At 38.9% G+C, this 14,573-nt stretch overlaps 1 protein-coding gene across 6 annotated transcripts in view; it reads right to left on the bottom strand.

The window, feature by feature from the left end:
• cep290 (centrosomal protein 290) overlaps positions 1-14,573 on the bottom strand; it is a 67,431-nt gene that overhangs the window by 18,956 nt on the left and 33,902 nt on the right. For all 6 annotated transcript variants that reach the window (XR_003593549.1, XM_028002108.1, XM_028002116.1 and 3 more), the window contains exons 26-38: positions 12,606-12,811; positions 12,157-12,308; positions 11,621-11,732; positions 10,471-10,926; positions 10,208-10,372; positions 9,354-9,461; positions 9,087-9,221; positions 6,280-6,549; positions 6,055-6,162; positions 5,167-5,366; positions 4,249-4,462; positions 2,626-2,763; positions 1,780-2,001 (exon numbers count right to left, since the gene is read on the bottom strand). Coding sequence is in view for 5 of the 6 variants with exons in the window: in XM_028002108.1 (XP_027857909.1) it covers positions 1,780-2,001; positions 2,626-2,763; positions 4,249-4,462; positions 5,167-5,366; positions 6,055-6,162; positions 6,280-6,549; positions 9,087-9,221; positions 9,354-9,461; positions 10,208-10,372; positions 10,471-10,926; positions 11,621-11,732; positions 12,157-12,308; positions 12,606-12,811 (2,486 nt within the window). In the remaining variant the exon portion in view is untranslated. The remainder of the gene's footprint in view (positions 1-1,779; positions 2,002-2,625; positions 2,764-4,248; positions 4,463-5,166; positions 5,367-6,054; positions 6,163-6,279; positions 6,550-9,086; positions 9,222-9,353; positions 9,462-10,207; positions 10,373-10,470; positions 10,927-11,620; positions 11,733-12,156; positions 12,309-12,605; positions 12,812-14,573) is intronic.

Raw genomic sequence — 14,573 nt, 5'->3', positions numbered from 1 at the left:
GTCTGGCTGTATGGTTAGGAAGCCGGGCAGAGAGATGTTGGAGTAGGGCACAGGTGTCAAACTCCAGTTCTCAAGGGCCGGTGTCCTGCAGTTTTTAGATGTGCCACAGGTACAAAACACTGGAATGAAATGGCTTAATTACCTCCTCTTTGTGTAGATAAGTTCTCAAGAGTCCTGGTATTTACCCAATTATTCTATTCAAGTGTGGTGCAGCAGAGGCACATCGAAAAGGTGCAGGATACCGGCCCTTGAGGACTGGAGTTTGACACCCCTGGAGTAGGGGATATGAACCTTACCCATTCTGACAGATGGAGGGGAACTTTCTTTTTCTCTTTCTGCTCTTTGGTCCTCCTCTGCGTCCATGAAACTTTCTTTTCAACTCCTCTGGGGTTCAAGGTCATAATTCAGGTACGACACGAGCTTTTGAGATGCTGACCAAGCGGCTCTCAGTTGTAAAAAACATTAAATTGTTGCTACGGTTATGCATCATCACAACTGCCCAAACGTAAACAGCAGCAGGAAAAATCCTTCCAGCTACACAGTGTCATAACACAGAGGGAATAATTGTCCAAACATGCAATGACTCAACAAAACAAAACAAAACAAAACAAAGAACAATTATGAACAAAAATCTGCAGGAACAAATCAGAACCAGCAAATATAAGACGAGCCCTTTATGTTGCCTTTAGTCACAAGTGGTTTTTGCCCTGGCACTGTCCTATGGATGACATTACCTTATTGGTTAATGGTGAACACTGACCCTAACTGAAGCAAGTGAGGCTTGAAGTACCTTAGATGTTATTCTGGGATGTTGAAATGCGATCGGAGTATTTCTAGTAGTTCTGCCAGTCCTCAGAACATCGCTATTCTGTGTATAATGGCTCTCGTTGGAGTCCAAAAGCCTTAGCAGCGGCTTTGTAAGCCGTTCCAAAGTGACAGATGTTAATGACATTATTTCTCATCTAGCTTTTGATTGTCTTTAGATCAGGGATGATGTGTGGCATTTTGAGATTTGTTTAGCCTACTCCATGTTGCTTTTGTCCCCTAATAAATACATTTCATAGTCTAGGGGTTCACCGATCCACTTTTTTCACTTCTGATACAATATTTATATTTAGTATTGACTGATACAGATCTGATAAAAAAATAAGAGGTGATGAATTGACTTGGAACATTTCTCTTTTTGAAACACAGAGATAAGTATACTGAATTACAAATGAATTACAAATATATTTGATAACTCTGCATCAGTACAGCACACTTAGATCCACTAACAGCTACACAAGCTTGGTCAAACATGAAAAAACAACTAATTTGCTCAGTCACTGCAATTAGGAGTAGAACAGCTAATGTAAAATATATACAACAGAACCTGAAACTACAGTAACAAAAACAATAGACTGACTACCTTGATCAAAAAGGTAGTTTATTTAAAAAATAAACTACAACAAACTTTCCTTCAAATGGTTTAAAAAGTTCAATTAGGAAATCTAAATCCAATGTAAAATAAATAATAAAGCATGACAACGCTGAAAGTACAAAGCATAGAATTAGACTGAATAGATTTGCTCTTATAGATCGGGCATATTGCCACCGATATGCAATCTAGAATTGTTTTTTATAAATACTGGATTGATGCATCTCTATAAAAACTGTTTTTTTTTAATTCAGGCTATTTCTGCTGTCAAAATTACATTGATGATCCAAAGCATAAATTAAAAAACAAAAAAAAGAAGATTCAGTGTGACTCAACGTGATTCAGTGCGTAGAGCTACGTACCTGCATGGTGCTGGTGAGCCTCTTTACTTGCTGCTTGAGCTCCACCACTTCTTGCTCTCTCTCTGCTTTTTCGGCCTGCAGTCGTCTCTGAGTTCTTTGATATCTCTGGAAGTCTTGGTTTAGTCCTTCGACCTCCTCTTTCAGAACGTTCTCTCTGCTCCTGGCTGCTTTGGCCGAATCCTTCGCAGCTTGAAGCTCTTCGTTCAGTTCCTGTACCCGTGTCTACAAAAAAAATAAAATACATAAGATCTTAATTCTTGAGCTGAAAATTTTCCTTTTGAATCCAGTTTTTATCATATTTTTCATTTGTAAAAGAGAAATATTTGGATGAATATTTGGAAAAAATAAATGTTGTTGTAACTCATATTAATTAAAAATTCTTCAAATTCGAACTCTCTTATTAGAGAGTTATTGCAATTCTCTAATAAAAATAAATAAAATAAATATTTTTAAATTAAAATTTTATTTAAAATAAAAATTTTAAGGGAAAATTTGTATTTAAAAAATAAAATAAAATAACCATCTCAACTTAAGCACTTGCTTTTAAACGGAGGTTACCATCCGTCACCTTACTGGCCGCTCCAATTGATGCAGATGGTCCTTTAAATCCATTAACATCGCAAACGTAATTTCCATAGAAACCAGAAGCATCTACTGCAGCCTGTCAGCAGGTACGATTCAATTACAGCTGCTTTGTAGAGGTCCTGCTTTCTAACCATTATGCCAATTTGTAAGACTTAAAACATCCAACAAAGCTTCATCTTTGCTGATTACATCAACAGGAAAGAAACCACGACATATGATTAAAAGAAAACAAACGACAACAAAAAAAACCTTTGATCTTACCTTCAGGTCTTTGGTGTGTTTGTCCACCAGCACCTGAACATTGAGACTCTGCTCTTTCTGGGCAGCGTTAGCTATGACTTGCTGCTCTGCAGCTGACGTCATCTCGGCCCGCAGCTCCAACAGAGCCTTGCTGAGAGCCTGACAGGAGATGAAACAAACAGACCCTGGTGTTCAGTAATGCAATAAAGGTGGCCTGATCCTTGGCGGTGCCCAGCGAGTCACATATGATTCAAACAAAGGCATACGGAGTCATCTTCTTCAATCAACACAAAAGTAAAACACAATCATTTTAGCTGTGATACGCCAAGAATTTTTGTACTGGCCTTGTCTGGCCACATCGGTTTCACACAGCTGCAACCTCTAGCAGCAACATCTCTGCTTTTTGTTCACTAAATTGATTAACTTTGAAGCCAAAACAAAACACAGGACATGCCTCGAAAATATTCGATTAAGGTGCATCCGGAAAGCGTTCACGTCGTTTCACTTTTTCCAGATTTTGTTGTGTTATGGCCTTACTCCAAAATTGTATTGAATTAAAACTTATCCCTCAATAATTCTCCACACGAATACCCCTTTTATCATGGCAACGTGGAAGAACTTTTTGGAGCGTTTTGCAAATTTATTAAAATCAGAAAACCAAGAAATTGCATTTCATTAAGTTTTCAAAGCCTTTGTTGATCCACTGATAATCCTCAAGATGTTTCTGCAACTTAAACAGAATCCACCTGTGATAAATCCTGTTTCCTGGACTTGATTTGGAAAGGCACACATCTGTCTATATAATTAAGGCCACTCAGTTGACAGAGGTCAAACACTAAAGAGGACATCAAAGGAATTGACTGTAAATGTCTGAGAGAGGATTGTCTTGAGGAACAAAGATCCAGAAGCATTAGAGAAGAACAAACCAAACTGCCTAATTAGGTGGATGTGAATACTGGTGTAAATGTGATTTCTTCTTTTTCTTTTAATAAATTTGCGTAACACTCAAAATTTTAGTTTTCCAGATTCTCAAAATTGAGTATTTGTGTGAAAAATTTGATGGAAAAAGATTAAAGCAGCAGTATTATGTGAAATCAACTTATTCAGCTTTACATCATGCTAATATATTAATCCCTCATCGAAATCATATCTGCAGTGTTGTCCTGATTATTCCATGCCCATTTGAGGAATCCTTTAATCTCCCATGGCAACCACTGAGCTGCGAAAAATGACTGGGTGGGACTAGCCCCGCCTTCGAGGTGCAGCTCCTCCTCAGAGATGCAGTTTCCGAGCTTCTGCCTCACAGTGCAGCCCTTCCCTGCGACTCTACACTCAGATCCTTCAGACTAGCCGGCAGCAATTAGCAAACATCTGGTTGAACTGCATATCTTCTGAGACGCACTTTTATAGCACATAGTGCTATGAAATGGCATTATGTGCCTGGAAAACACATAACACTACCCTTTCATTTAACACAATTGAGAATAAGGCTGGAAAACAAAAAATGAAATAAAGTGTTGTGAAAACCTTCCAGATTCACTGTACAATACTCTAGCTATCAATTCCTACATATCAAGTAGAAGACCACATCAGCAATTAGTCACCCAATTACTGTTAAGTAAAAAAGGAAAACTGGTAAAAGACCTTGAGCTGTTTCTCCTTCTGAGTGAGTTGTGCTTTGAGGCGTTCCACCAGGTTTTTCATGGTGTTGCTCGGGGAGCGAACGTTGGCCTCCTTCTGTGCTTCCAGCTCTGAGCGCAGGAAGCTCATCTCCTTCTCCATCTGAGCCAGCTGGCTGCTCCTGTCCTCCACCTCACCGCTCAGAGCCTTCACCTGGGCAACGTAGTTCTCCTCCAGCCTGGAACAAATCCCCCCTGTGTTAGCATCATAACTAGAAGTAAATCCCTGGTCCACAAAAATTTTGCTTCATATGTACATTTTAACTGCAACCAGTGGCTCTGGAACCAGTGGCTCTTACTAAAGCTAAAAAGAAATGGAAAGGCTTTAAATTATAAAGGCAGTGATTTTATGCATGTTTTTTCAATTAAAAGTAATTAAATGTTTTGTAGCTTCAAACTATCTGCTTTATATGTTTAAGCAAGCTACCAAACTTTCATTTCCCAGCTCCGTCAGTTGACCTCATCTTACAATATTTATATTTTTTCCTTTGTAAAAGTTAGATGACTCATTTTGTTCCAATTATTTGAGGAAAAAATAATAACATTCTACTTTATGTTCTTTAGATGAGAAAAATAAAAGCACAATTTTTGAATCAAAGCAGAGATTCTTCCCTGTAATGCACAGAACCAGGGCAAAAGATTGTCTTTGACCTTCTATGAAAAATGGTTGACATTACTTAACTTCGCTTACTTTACTGAACTTTAAAAAAAGCAAAAGCAAAGGAGTTGGATTAACAGTGCTGAATATATGTGTGTGTATATATATTACATGTATTTTTGTGTCAACATGTTGAGCCAATTTATGTTGTCTCATATTAATGTACTCACTGAAAAACATCTACATGACAGCTCACTGTAAAAACAATTAGTGGTGGCTGATTACTTTGCCATCTCCTCAGCATGTTTCTTAGCCTGCAGCTCCATGGCGATCCGGTGCTGCTCCAGCTCGGCTGCGGTCAGCTTCAGCTTCTCTGTGACAGAGCTGAGTGACGCATCCTGCTCAGCCACCGTCTGCTCCAACTCAGCCAGGCGCTCCAGGTGTTTAGGTGTTGGCACTCTGATAGCGGGCTTCTTCATCAACTCCTGAACACAAAGAGGGCAATTTTAAACCCAATAGTTGCTTCCTTAAAAAATACATGCTTAAACTGTTTAGCAAATGTTTAGAGACTGAATAAATACTTAGTTTTTATGTCAAGTGGCTTTTTATAGCACAAATTACCTTTGGTTGTTATAAAAATGCTATAAAATATGGTGCCTTGCAGCAAATTCTTAATAATTAGGAGTGCTCAAAATAGTAAGTGGTATGATTTGAGTTTTGGGGTGTCTCAGGGAACACTCCTTAGACCATTTCTTTTTTTTTTTATAATTGTACTTTTTCTTGACCATCTTATTGAATTCACTTCTCAGTCTTTAATGCTCCCTTGTTATATGACAAACATGACGTAAATTAAATGTGACTTTGTAATTTAAAACCTTGAAATTAGGCCGGTGTCTCTTTAAGAAACTCCTGTTCTTTCTGAAACTCCGCCTTCAGGAAGTCGTCACAACAGTGCTCCTGTATTAACCCTATATTAGCATTTTTAACCAGCTTTTCGCTGAAAAATAATCAAGGCAACACTCCAGGTATGTTCTTGATGAGGGAATAACATTATAACATGATGAAAAGCTCATAAAAGTCCATGTTACATAACACTGCCCTACTAAGACGTTGTTGGCAGTTGGGTTTTAACTCAGAAAGCGAAGTCGTTTTAAACGGAGAGCCTGAACGTACCATTGCTGTCTGTTTGAACTGATCCAGAGAGGTGTCTGTGTGCAAGTCCAGCTTCTGATGTAATATTCTCAACTCTTCCTGATGTCTTTTTATCATCTCCTCTTGATCCTAGGGCCAACAGTGTGTGAGGCAAGGAATGAAAAACAGTGGAGTGTCCAGAGATTTTCTTTTTTCTTTTTACAAAAGTAAATCCTTTCTACTCATCATTCAACATCATAGTTTCACCTGTCTGGCCTGAGCCATCTGGTTTTGGTATTTCTTCAGCACATCCTCCTTCTTGTCGAGTCGACTTTGGAGATCTTTGATGGTCTGGTGCACCAGCTTGAGGGAAGCCTGACTGCTCGGCTGGTCCTCTTCGTTCTTTCTGAGGTCAGCAAGCAGATGCTCACGGTCGGCGGCCGCCGGGAGCCGGAGACGCAGCTCGTTGATCACCTTGTCCCTCGACACAATGTTCTGCTCTGCTTTCAACAGAGCCACTTCGCTCTCTTTCAGTTTCTGTTTATTGACAAAGTTTTAAAGTAGAGATCCAAACATCAACAATTCGATCGTCCAAAACAGTCAATTAACCCTTAAGAGAAGATTCGAATGTAGCTCTGATTTTCTTTTAAAAATTACCCATTGCATCAGTTGTTTACATCAGTGGTCCCCAACCTTTTTATTACCGCGACCGGTCAAGACTTGGCAATTTTGCTGCAGCAATATATTATATATATGTACTATATATATATGCTTGGTTATGCATATATATGGTGGTTATGCTTATTCAGTTAAAAATGTTAACTATGAAAAAACATAACACCTCCAAATCATAGTGCAAATAGAGCGGCTGCTCCTGCCGTCTTTTATCAAACGCTTTTTCTTTTTGTTACGTCTTTTATCGCTTAAAATGAGTCCACAAACTATCGCTAGTGTTTGATTATTCTAAATTCACGTATGATATGTTGGGGGTTTTACTGGATTTTCTTCTGGAATTGGGATGTTCGTGAGTGGAATCGGTTTGTGGTGTGTAGTGTGTTGCTCCTGCCGTGTGGCTGGACACACGAACCGATCGAACCTATTGGACTTTTATCAGCTCGTGTTGTGTGTGGTCACAAAATCGGCCGACAATCCTTAAATTAACCAGACCTAAAACTCACAAGCTCCACTCCTCTCATCTGATCTTGACCACTGCCCTAACGCTCTCTGGCTCTGGTCGCTATGGTAACGTTTACATATCCCTTCAAAATAAGATACAGATGCGCCACAAAAACGAACATTTTACTTTTGTGAAAATTTTAACTCACGATAAGGACTAATGGGAGACCTGAGTTGGTTTCTCTGCAACAAGACGGCCCCATCTGGGAGTGATAAGAGACAATGACACCAGAAGTGTTGCTTATGCACAAGGTGCTCATGGTCTCTACATGGCGAAGCAGTTTGAAACTTCATTGCCTCATTAACAAGCCGGTCACCATATCATGCAGAGCTTGGAATGTGGGAATCACCTACCGGGATAAATCCATTCTCATGTCTCTTCTCTGGGCCTTTTCTCCTTCACAAAGAAACTTTCCAAAGACATCTGATCTGTTTCTTACTCATTTTACTGCTTGTGGTTCTCAATGTTGGCGTGCAAGACGTAACCGAGAGAATCCAGTTAAAGGATTTTCAAAATAAAAGATCCTCCAGACTCAAATAATACATAAAACAGAAATATTTAATTATTTCTTCCGCGGCCCGGTACCAATTGGTCCACCGACCGGAACCGGTCCGCAGCCCGGGTTTGGAGACCACTGGTTTACATTATCTCTATTTGGCTAAGCTACACAAAAACTGACACGAACATTGGCAGATCTATTCTAATTCTATGGTTTGTGCTTTGAGTGACATTATGCCTTATTTATTTCACATTATATTTAGAATTCCTAGTTACTCTTTCTGAACCATTTGAAAGAAGGTTTGTTTGAAGTTTATTTTCACGTTAGACCAAGATAGTCAACCTATTGTTTTTGTCAGTTTCTTTATTATTTATTTTACATTGGCTATTATACTCCAGATTGCACTAACTGAACAAATTAAAGTAGTTTTTCCATTTTTGACCAAGCTTGTGAAGGCACTGGCGTGTTTAAATGTGCAGAATTATATATATATCAAAAAATGTAATTTAGTACATTTATATCTGTGTAAAAAAAAAGAAACAGTTTAAGTCAATTCAGCCCTAGTTTTTGTATTGAATTGGTATCGGCTGATACTAAACCTTAGGTATCACAAAAAAAAAAACACAAAAAAAACCTGAATTGATATTAAAAATCTCATTTAGAAGACTTTTCTGGACTACATGGTAGAAAAGAAAAATCAGTGCAGCTATGTAAATAAACCTGCCTTGAAATTGTTAAAATAATTCAAATATATAAATATAATCTTATATTTTTATTTCAGATTAACGTGGTTTTACCCATTTAAGGTGGAAAAATGACCAGCAGAGTTTAGGAAGCGAACAATTTTGTTTTTCATTTCTGAACTATTTTTCCTTAAAAAAACCTACAAATAATAAAATGATGCATTATGGTAGTTAAAAGATCTCTTAAGGGTCAAGTGTCCTGATTGTGTAAATGGAGAACCAAAGATGATATAAAAATAAAAGCAGAAATATATATTTGTTGTTTTTCCTTGTTTTTTTAAATACATTTTTGTCAAAGAAGTTGTTTTTTCTTTTCCTTATACATTTGCTGTTTTTACATTTCCTTGTCTCCTCTTTTTACCTTATGCATTCTGCCTCGTTATGCAGATGAGGAGGGGCGGAGTCTTAAGACCGATTGATTGGTTAGAATTACACTCTACTGACCTCAACAAAGATGGAGACCAGTTTATCAGTGAGCTAAAGTTTAGCAACTTTATTAGAAAATAGTGCTATAACTCCAGACTTTATTATTTTTTGTGCGGATGCTAAGACAGAACGTGTGTTTCAGTTAACGAGTCTCAAATATTTCTGCTTTTATTTCTAATTATATCAGTTTTGGTCCTCCGTATGCATGAGCTGTGGCCGAATCGGTTACCTTGTCCAAACTTTTGCATGTTCCCTGAAGCTCCAAGATGGTGCGAACCTGCTCTTTGATTTTACCCAAAGCAAACTCTAACTGATGAGCCAGAGGCAGCGCTGGGTCTGGGAGCGGCCTTTCCTCTTCCTTAACCTAACAAAAAAACAAAACAATGAGAAGACACATCGATTAAAGTTTAGAGTCCAACTGGTTTCTTACAAAATAAGTTTGGCTTTTAACAAAATGGAAACATTTCATCAATAAACCTTCCAAGTCTTGCTTTACCTTCTCAGCGCTGTTGAGAATCTCGGTGTGCTGCTTCTCATAGCGGTCCAGCTGGCGCTCCAGCTCCACCTCCCGCTGGTCCCACGCCAGCTGACGTTCTTCTTGAAGCTTATTAGAATGAAAATGTTAGACCGCTGTGTTCGCCAATGAGTAAGGGTTATTTTGTTTTATGTACAATCAGGCCTGGGAGACGCATCAGTTTGAGCATTCAATTGATTTAATTTCTGGAAAATATGAATTTTTTTGGAGGCGGTTTCCATAGTTCAGAGTGATGTCAGCACGTTCACGGCAGCCATCTTGTTTGATAAGAGTGTTTTTCAACTTCTATTTCATATTCTGACAAATATAAGTGTTGGGCTAAGATTTTTTTTCTTTGAATACGAGATTGAAGTCATAATATTACAAGATCACAGTTGTTATGTTAGGAGAATGATGTAGAGATTTTCTGAGAACCCCCACACAAACAATAACAAGAAATTAATTATCCAAACTTTTTCTCGTTTCTTGTGATTTTAAGACATTTTTCTGGTAAAACTTATTCTGCAGATATTATTACCATATTCTTGTAATTAAACAAAAATTCTCATAGCTTGACTCTGATACTCTGCCATAAAACTCACAAGAGGATTTATTTAAAAAAAGACATTTGTAATTTCTCTTTTAGAAAAGAAAGCAAGAAAAGAAAACTTAATAAAACCAGAAATCGCATCTGGTGTGAGAAAAAAAAAAACAACAACCCAGAGATTAAATTTTAATGCCATATTACCTAGCCCTCTGTATGATATTTATAAAAAGTAGTTTTCTTTTAACAGAGTTTGAGAAGAGTTGTAAACTTGTAGAAGGTTTGTCCTCACAGAGTTGAGCTGGACGATGTCCTCCTCCAGCGAGCGGACCGTGCGGTCCTGCTCCTCCACCAGCTTCTTCAGGTAGCTGATCTCCTCCTTCTGGACCACCAGCTCCCTCCCTTTCCTCAGCTCCTGGAGGCGGGCCTCCTCCATCCTCTTGTGCCACTCCATTACCTGTTTCAGGTAAAAGCAGAATTTAATCAAGCAAGTACAACCCAATGAACGCGGAAGATGTTTTTGTTTTTTTTGGTTTTCTTCCCCCGCTCACTGACCTTGTGGGCGCCCTTCACGTCCTTCAGGGTAGAGATGAGCTCCTCCAGGCCTCCCAGTCTCACCTCCAGCTCCTGAGCTCTTCCCTCTGCCCTCCGCCTCTCCTTCTCAGCTGCCCTTCTCTCCTCCTGGGCTTTGGCTTGGTCCTCCTGGAGCTTCAGCATGGCCAGAGAGAACTTCTCCTGCTGCCGGAGGGGCAGCGCCCCGGCGAACTGCCTGCGGAGCGCCTGGACGGTCTGGCGGAGGTGTGTGGCGCGGTGGCGGCCCTCCTGGCGGGCGAGGAAGAGCGCTCGCTCGCTGGCGTCCAGCCGCTGCTCAGCGCGCAGCATGTTGGCCTCCAGCCGCTGTATGTGAGAGGCGGCGGCCTCCAGCTTCCCCACAGCCGCCGACTCACTGAGCTGCAGCGCCACCATGTGTTGGTGGAGCTTTTCTATCAGAGCCTTCTCATCCGACTGAGACTGAGGAAAAATGAGAATGGTTAGTATTATGTTTTTCCCAGCTACATAGCATTTTATAGCGCAACAAAACAATAAAAATGCTGCATATGACATATATACAGCATTTTACAATGTTAAAATGCTGTATATATATCAAATATCACTTAAAGAAATTTGACTTTGTAATTTGAAATTGGGCCCCTTTCTCTTCCTGTTCCTTCTGAAAATCCACCTTCAGGAAGTCATCTCAACATGGCTCCTCTATTAACCCTTCAACAACATTTTTACCAGTATCACACTGAGATGTAACTCCTATAATGAGTTCAGCAGATGTGCAGTTCCACCAGGTGTTTACTAACTACTGCTGGCTAGTCTGTAGGAACTATGAGGAGTCGCTGTGGTGGAGGGCTCCTCTGTGAGATGGAAGCCCGGAAACAAATACGGTACTTATCATTGTTCATTATGGGGGATATTTCTTCTAATTTATTTTGTTTTTTTTAAGATCCACTGGCCAATTACCTCATGAGGAATTAACTGTAGAGCAAAAAAAATATTTATTTTAATTGTATTTTTATGTGTTCACCTTTTTAAAGACTACAATTGAGGGCTTGAGTATTCTCAAAAATGTCTTCCAATTACATAAATGACTGAGTTGTATTTTTTAAATTACTGTCAACTTTTAACATTTTTTGATACAAAAACAACTCCTGGTTACCTGGTAATCCAGTATTTGTCTCCTTAAAGCCTCGACTTCGATGTCTTTGGACTTGTGTCGGGCCTGCAGAGCGGAGACCTGAGACAAAGCCACGTCTGAGACTTCTTGCAGCCTGCAGAAGAAAGATACACACGCACTGCTTGGTATTTCTCTAATCTATCTTCACTCATAAATAAAAGTGAAGATAGACGATTTAGCACCAGCATGATGAGAAAGGGGTGAAAGGTGAGACTAAACCTGAAGGGTTTCAGCTGGACGCAGACGTCACCAACAGGAATGGGCGCACCGATCCAAATTTTTTTTTTTTTTTTACAGTTTTAACAACAACCTAACTGGTAATGTCATGATATCAATGAATCTATCAGCGTTGACTCCTATCCAAGGTAAATTCTCCAGGTCCAGTCAGGAACCATCTTATCTTTGCAAGGATTGCACAAACATGTTCACCTCAGCAATTAATTACCAAAGTCAGCAGCCATTTGTCAAGATAGCAGCAATCAAGAACGGAAAAACAACGGGACACTTTCGAGACGCACTTGGAGACCTCGAGGCGCAGCTCGGCCTCGGCCTTCTCCAGCTCTGTGATCCTGGCCTTGTCGGCGTCGCTGGCGGCTTTGCTGCTGGTGTCCACCAGCATATCTCTAAGCTCCCGCTCGACCCGCTGGGCCTCCGCATTCATCTTGGTCAGCTGGAGCAAAACAAAGCATTGGATCAAAGTGATTAAAGTGATGTTTTCCAGACGATTGGACACAAACTCAGACGCTTCAGCAAGAAATAAGCCTGAATGGTGACATTAACATCTTTCCCACAGGCTCTGCTGTACTTATATAACGCAAAACACACTTATTAGATAATAAGGCGAAACTGGCAGGTGATGCAAATACCATTTAGAATAGTTTATCCACCGTGATCGCGTTGACTGGTACGAATTAAGAGCCAGATGGGAGAAAAAAAAAACAATCTAATGTTTTCCTTGGTCTCTTACCTCCGAGAACTTGGATTCCAGCTCCGTGTTGCGCTCCTCCACTTGTCTCAGGGAGTTCCTCATGTGTTCATACATTCTGTGGGCATGCTCGACCCTCTGCCTCTCGTTCAGCTCCTTCATCTCTAAAGCTGTGATCCGCCTCGCAGCGGATATCGCCTCGTTGTTGAACGATGCCCTGTCTCCCTCAGCTAGGACAGTTTCAGAGCCTGAGGAAGAAAAAAAGGTTGTTTCAGCGAGGTGGAACAATTAACTGTCAAGGTTGTAAAACATAAGGAAAAAAACAAAACATTTAATATATTTTCTTCAAAAAAATAGTGATTTTTTTAGATTAAAAAAAAAGGAGAATATTTTATATTTTACCCCCCTGTACTGTATATTTTTGATCATGTTTCAACCACAAGTGCAAATGTTTTTCATAAGGATTTTTTGGGACAAGCCAACATAAAGTAGCACACAACTGGAAAGTTTAGTTAAAAGTAAACTTGGCAAATGTACCCTAATTGAAGGGTTCCCAAAGTGGGGTGTCGGAATCCCCTATAAGACAATCATTTGGGGGTCAACAGATGATTTTCAAATTCATCATGATGTGACCCCCTATGGTTTATGGAGGGCCAGAAAAGTTAAAAACTACATCATAAGATAATTAACTGTGAATGTACAATGACATAAATGAATTTTCCAATAAATGTCCAATTAAATATTTAAATGTAGGCTATAACGATTATTTTAGCGCTCGATTATTACGATAATTAAACAGTTTTTTTTTTAAATGACACATCCTGGTAAAAATTTAACTCTTAAGCCTTTTGCCTTTTCATACAATATCAGAAAAACATTAAAAGATGGAGGTAAGCAAATAGTTCATTTCTTTTTAAATAAGAAACTAAACATTTTATTACCTACACTTGGTCATTTGTAGAAAAAGATGCATCTGCAACTAAAAAAAATACTTCCATTATTAACATGTGAAAAGCTCAGGCCTTTCAGCTCGACTTCGTTACAGTGTGTAGGGCTGATCTAAATATTTTTTGGATTAACTGATTAATAGTTGGATATTAAAAGGTGCTTAAAAGGAGATTTTTTTTTTTTTTACAGATTTGAAGCAAGTGAAGCAAAAACTGCCACTTGAGTTCTGGGTAAAACATATTTACAGACAAAGAACTTTTTTTTCACTGTAACTTAAATGTAATATGGATGCAGCATCTTTTGTGCAGTTTTGACTTAATCACCACTTTGAGTATCTTGTTGCTCCAGCAGATGCCCTTTTTTGACTCCAGTCAACAATTAATCAATTACTATATTAGATGACGATTATGTCAATATTTGATTCACTGATAATTATACTTCTTACATGATAAAATCAAATGACAAAATGTCATTGTAAAAAAAAAAAAAAAAAAAAAATCATGTTTAAAAATGGATACGATCATGTCACTCCGTATGCATTTATTAAATAAATAGAGTGAATTAGTTATTTGTATTTTATGGGGGTTGCCAGCATGGGGTCAGCACTCTCCGGCCTTACTTTTGGACTGAAAAGTTTGAGAATCTCTCCCCTAAATAAATACTTTAAAAGCTGGTAGGAGAAAAAAAACCTATCAGCACAAAAGCTTTCATGGCAACAAAACCTAAAACTGCTATGATGTAGAGTGGATACGGAAAGTATTCAGACTCCTTTACGTTTTGCTAAACGCTCTGACATATATTGTGAGCTGTGAGGTCTTGTGTAGACAGGTGTGTGACCTTCTTATTCAAGTCCAATCAGTTTAATTAAACACACTCCAATGAAGGAGTAGAACCATTTCCATGAGGATCAGAAGAAATGGACAGCATGTGGGTTAAATGGAGCATCACAGCAAAATGTCTGAATACTTATGACCATGTGATATTTCAGTTGTTTCTTTTTTCATAAATTTGCAAAAATGTCAAAATTTCTGTTTTTTTTCTGTCAAGATGCGATGCTGAGTA

The sequence above is a fragment of the Xiphophorus couchianus genome, chromosome 2 (assembly GCF_001444195.1).
Source record: "Xiphophorus couchianus chromosome 2, X_couchianus-1.0, whole genome shotgun sequence".
NCBI lineage: Eukaryota > Metazoa > Chordata > Actinopteri > Cyprinodontiformes > Poeciliidae > Xiphophorus > Xiphophorus couchianus.
Note: the sequence above shows the minus strand (reverse complement) of the source record. Positions and strands in the feature narration are given on the sequence as shown.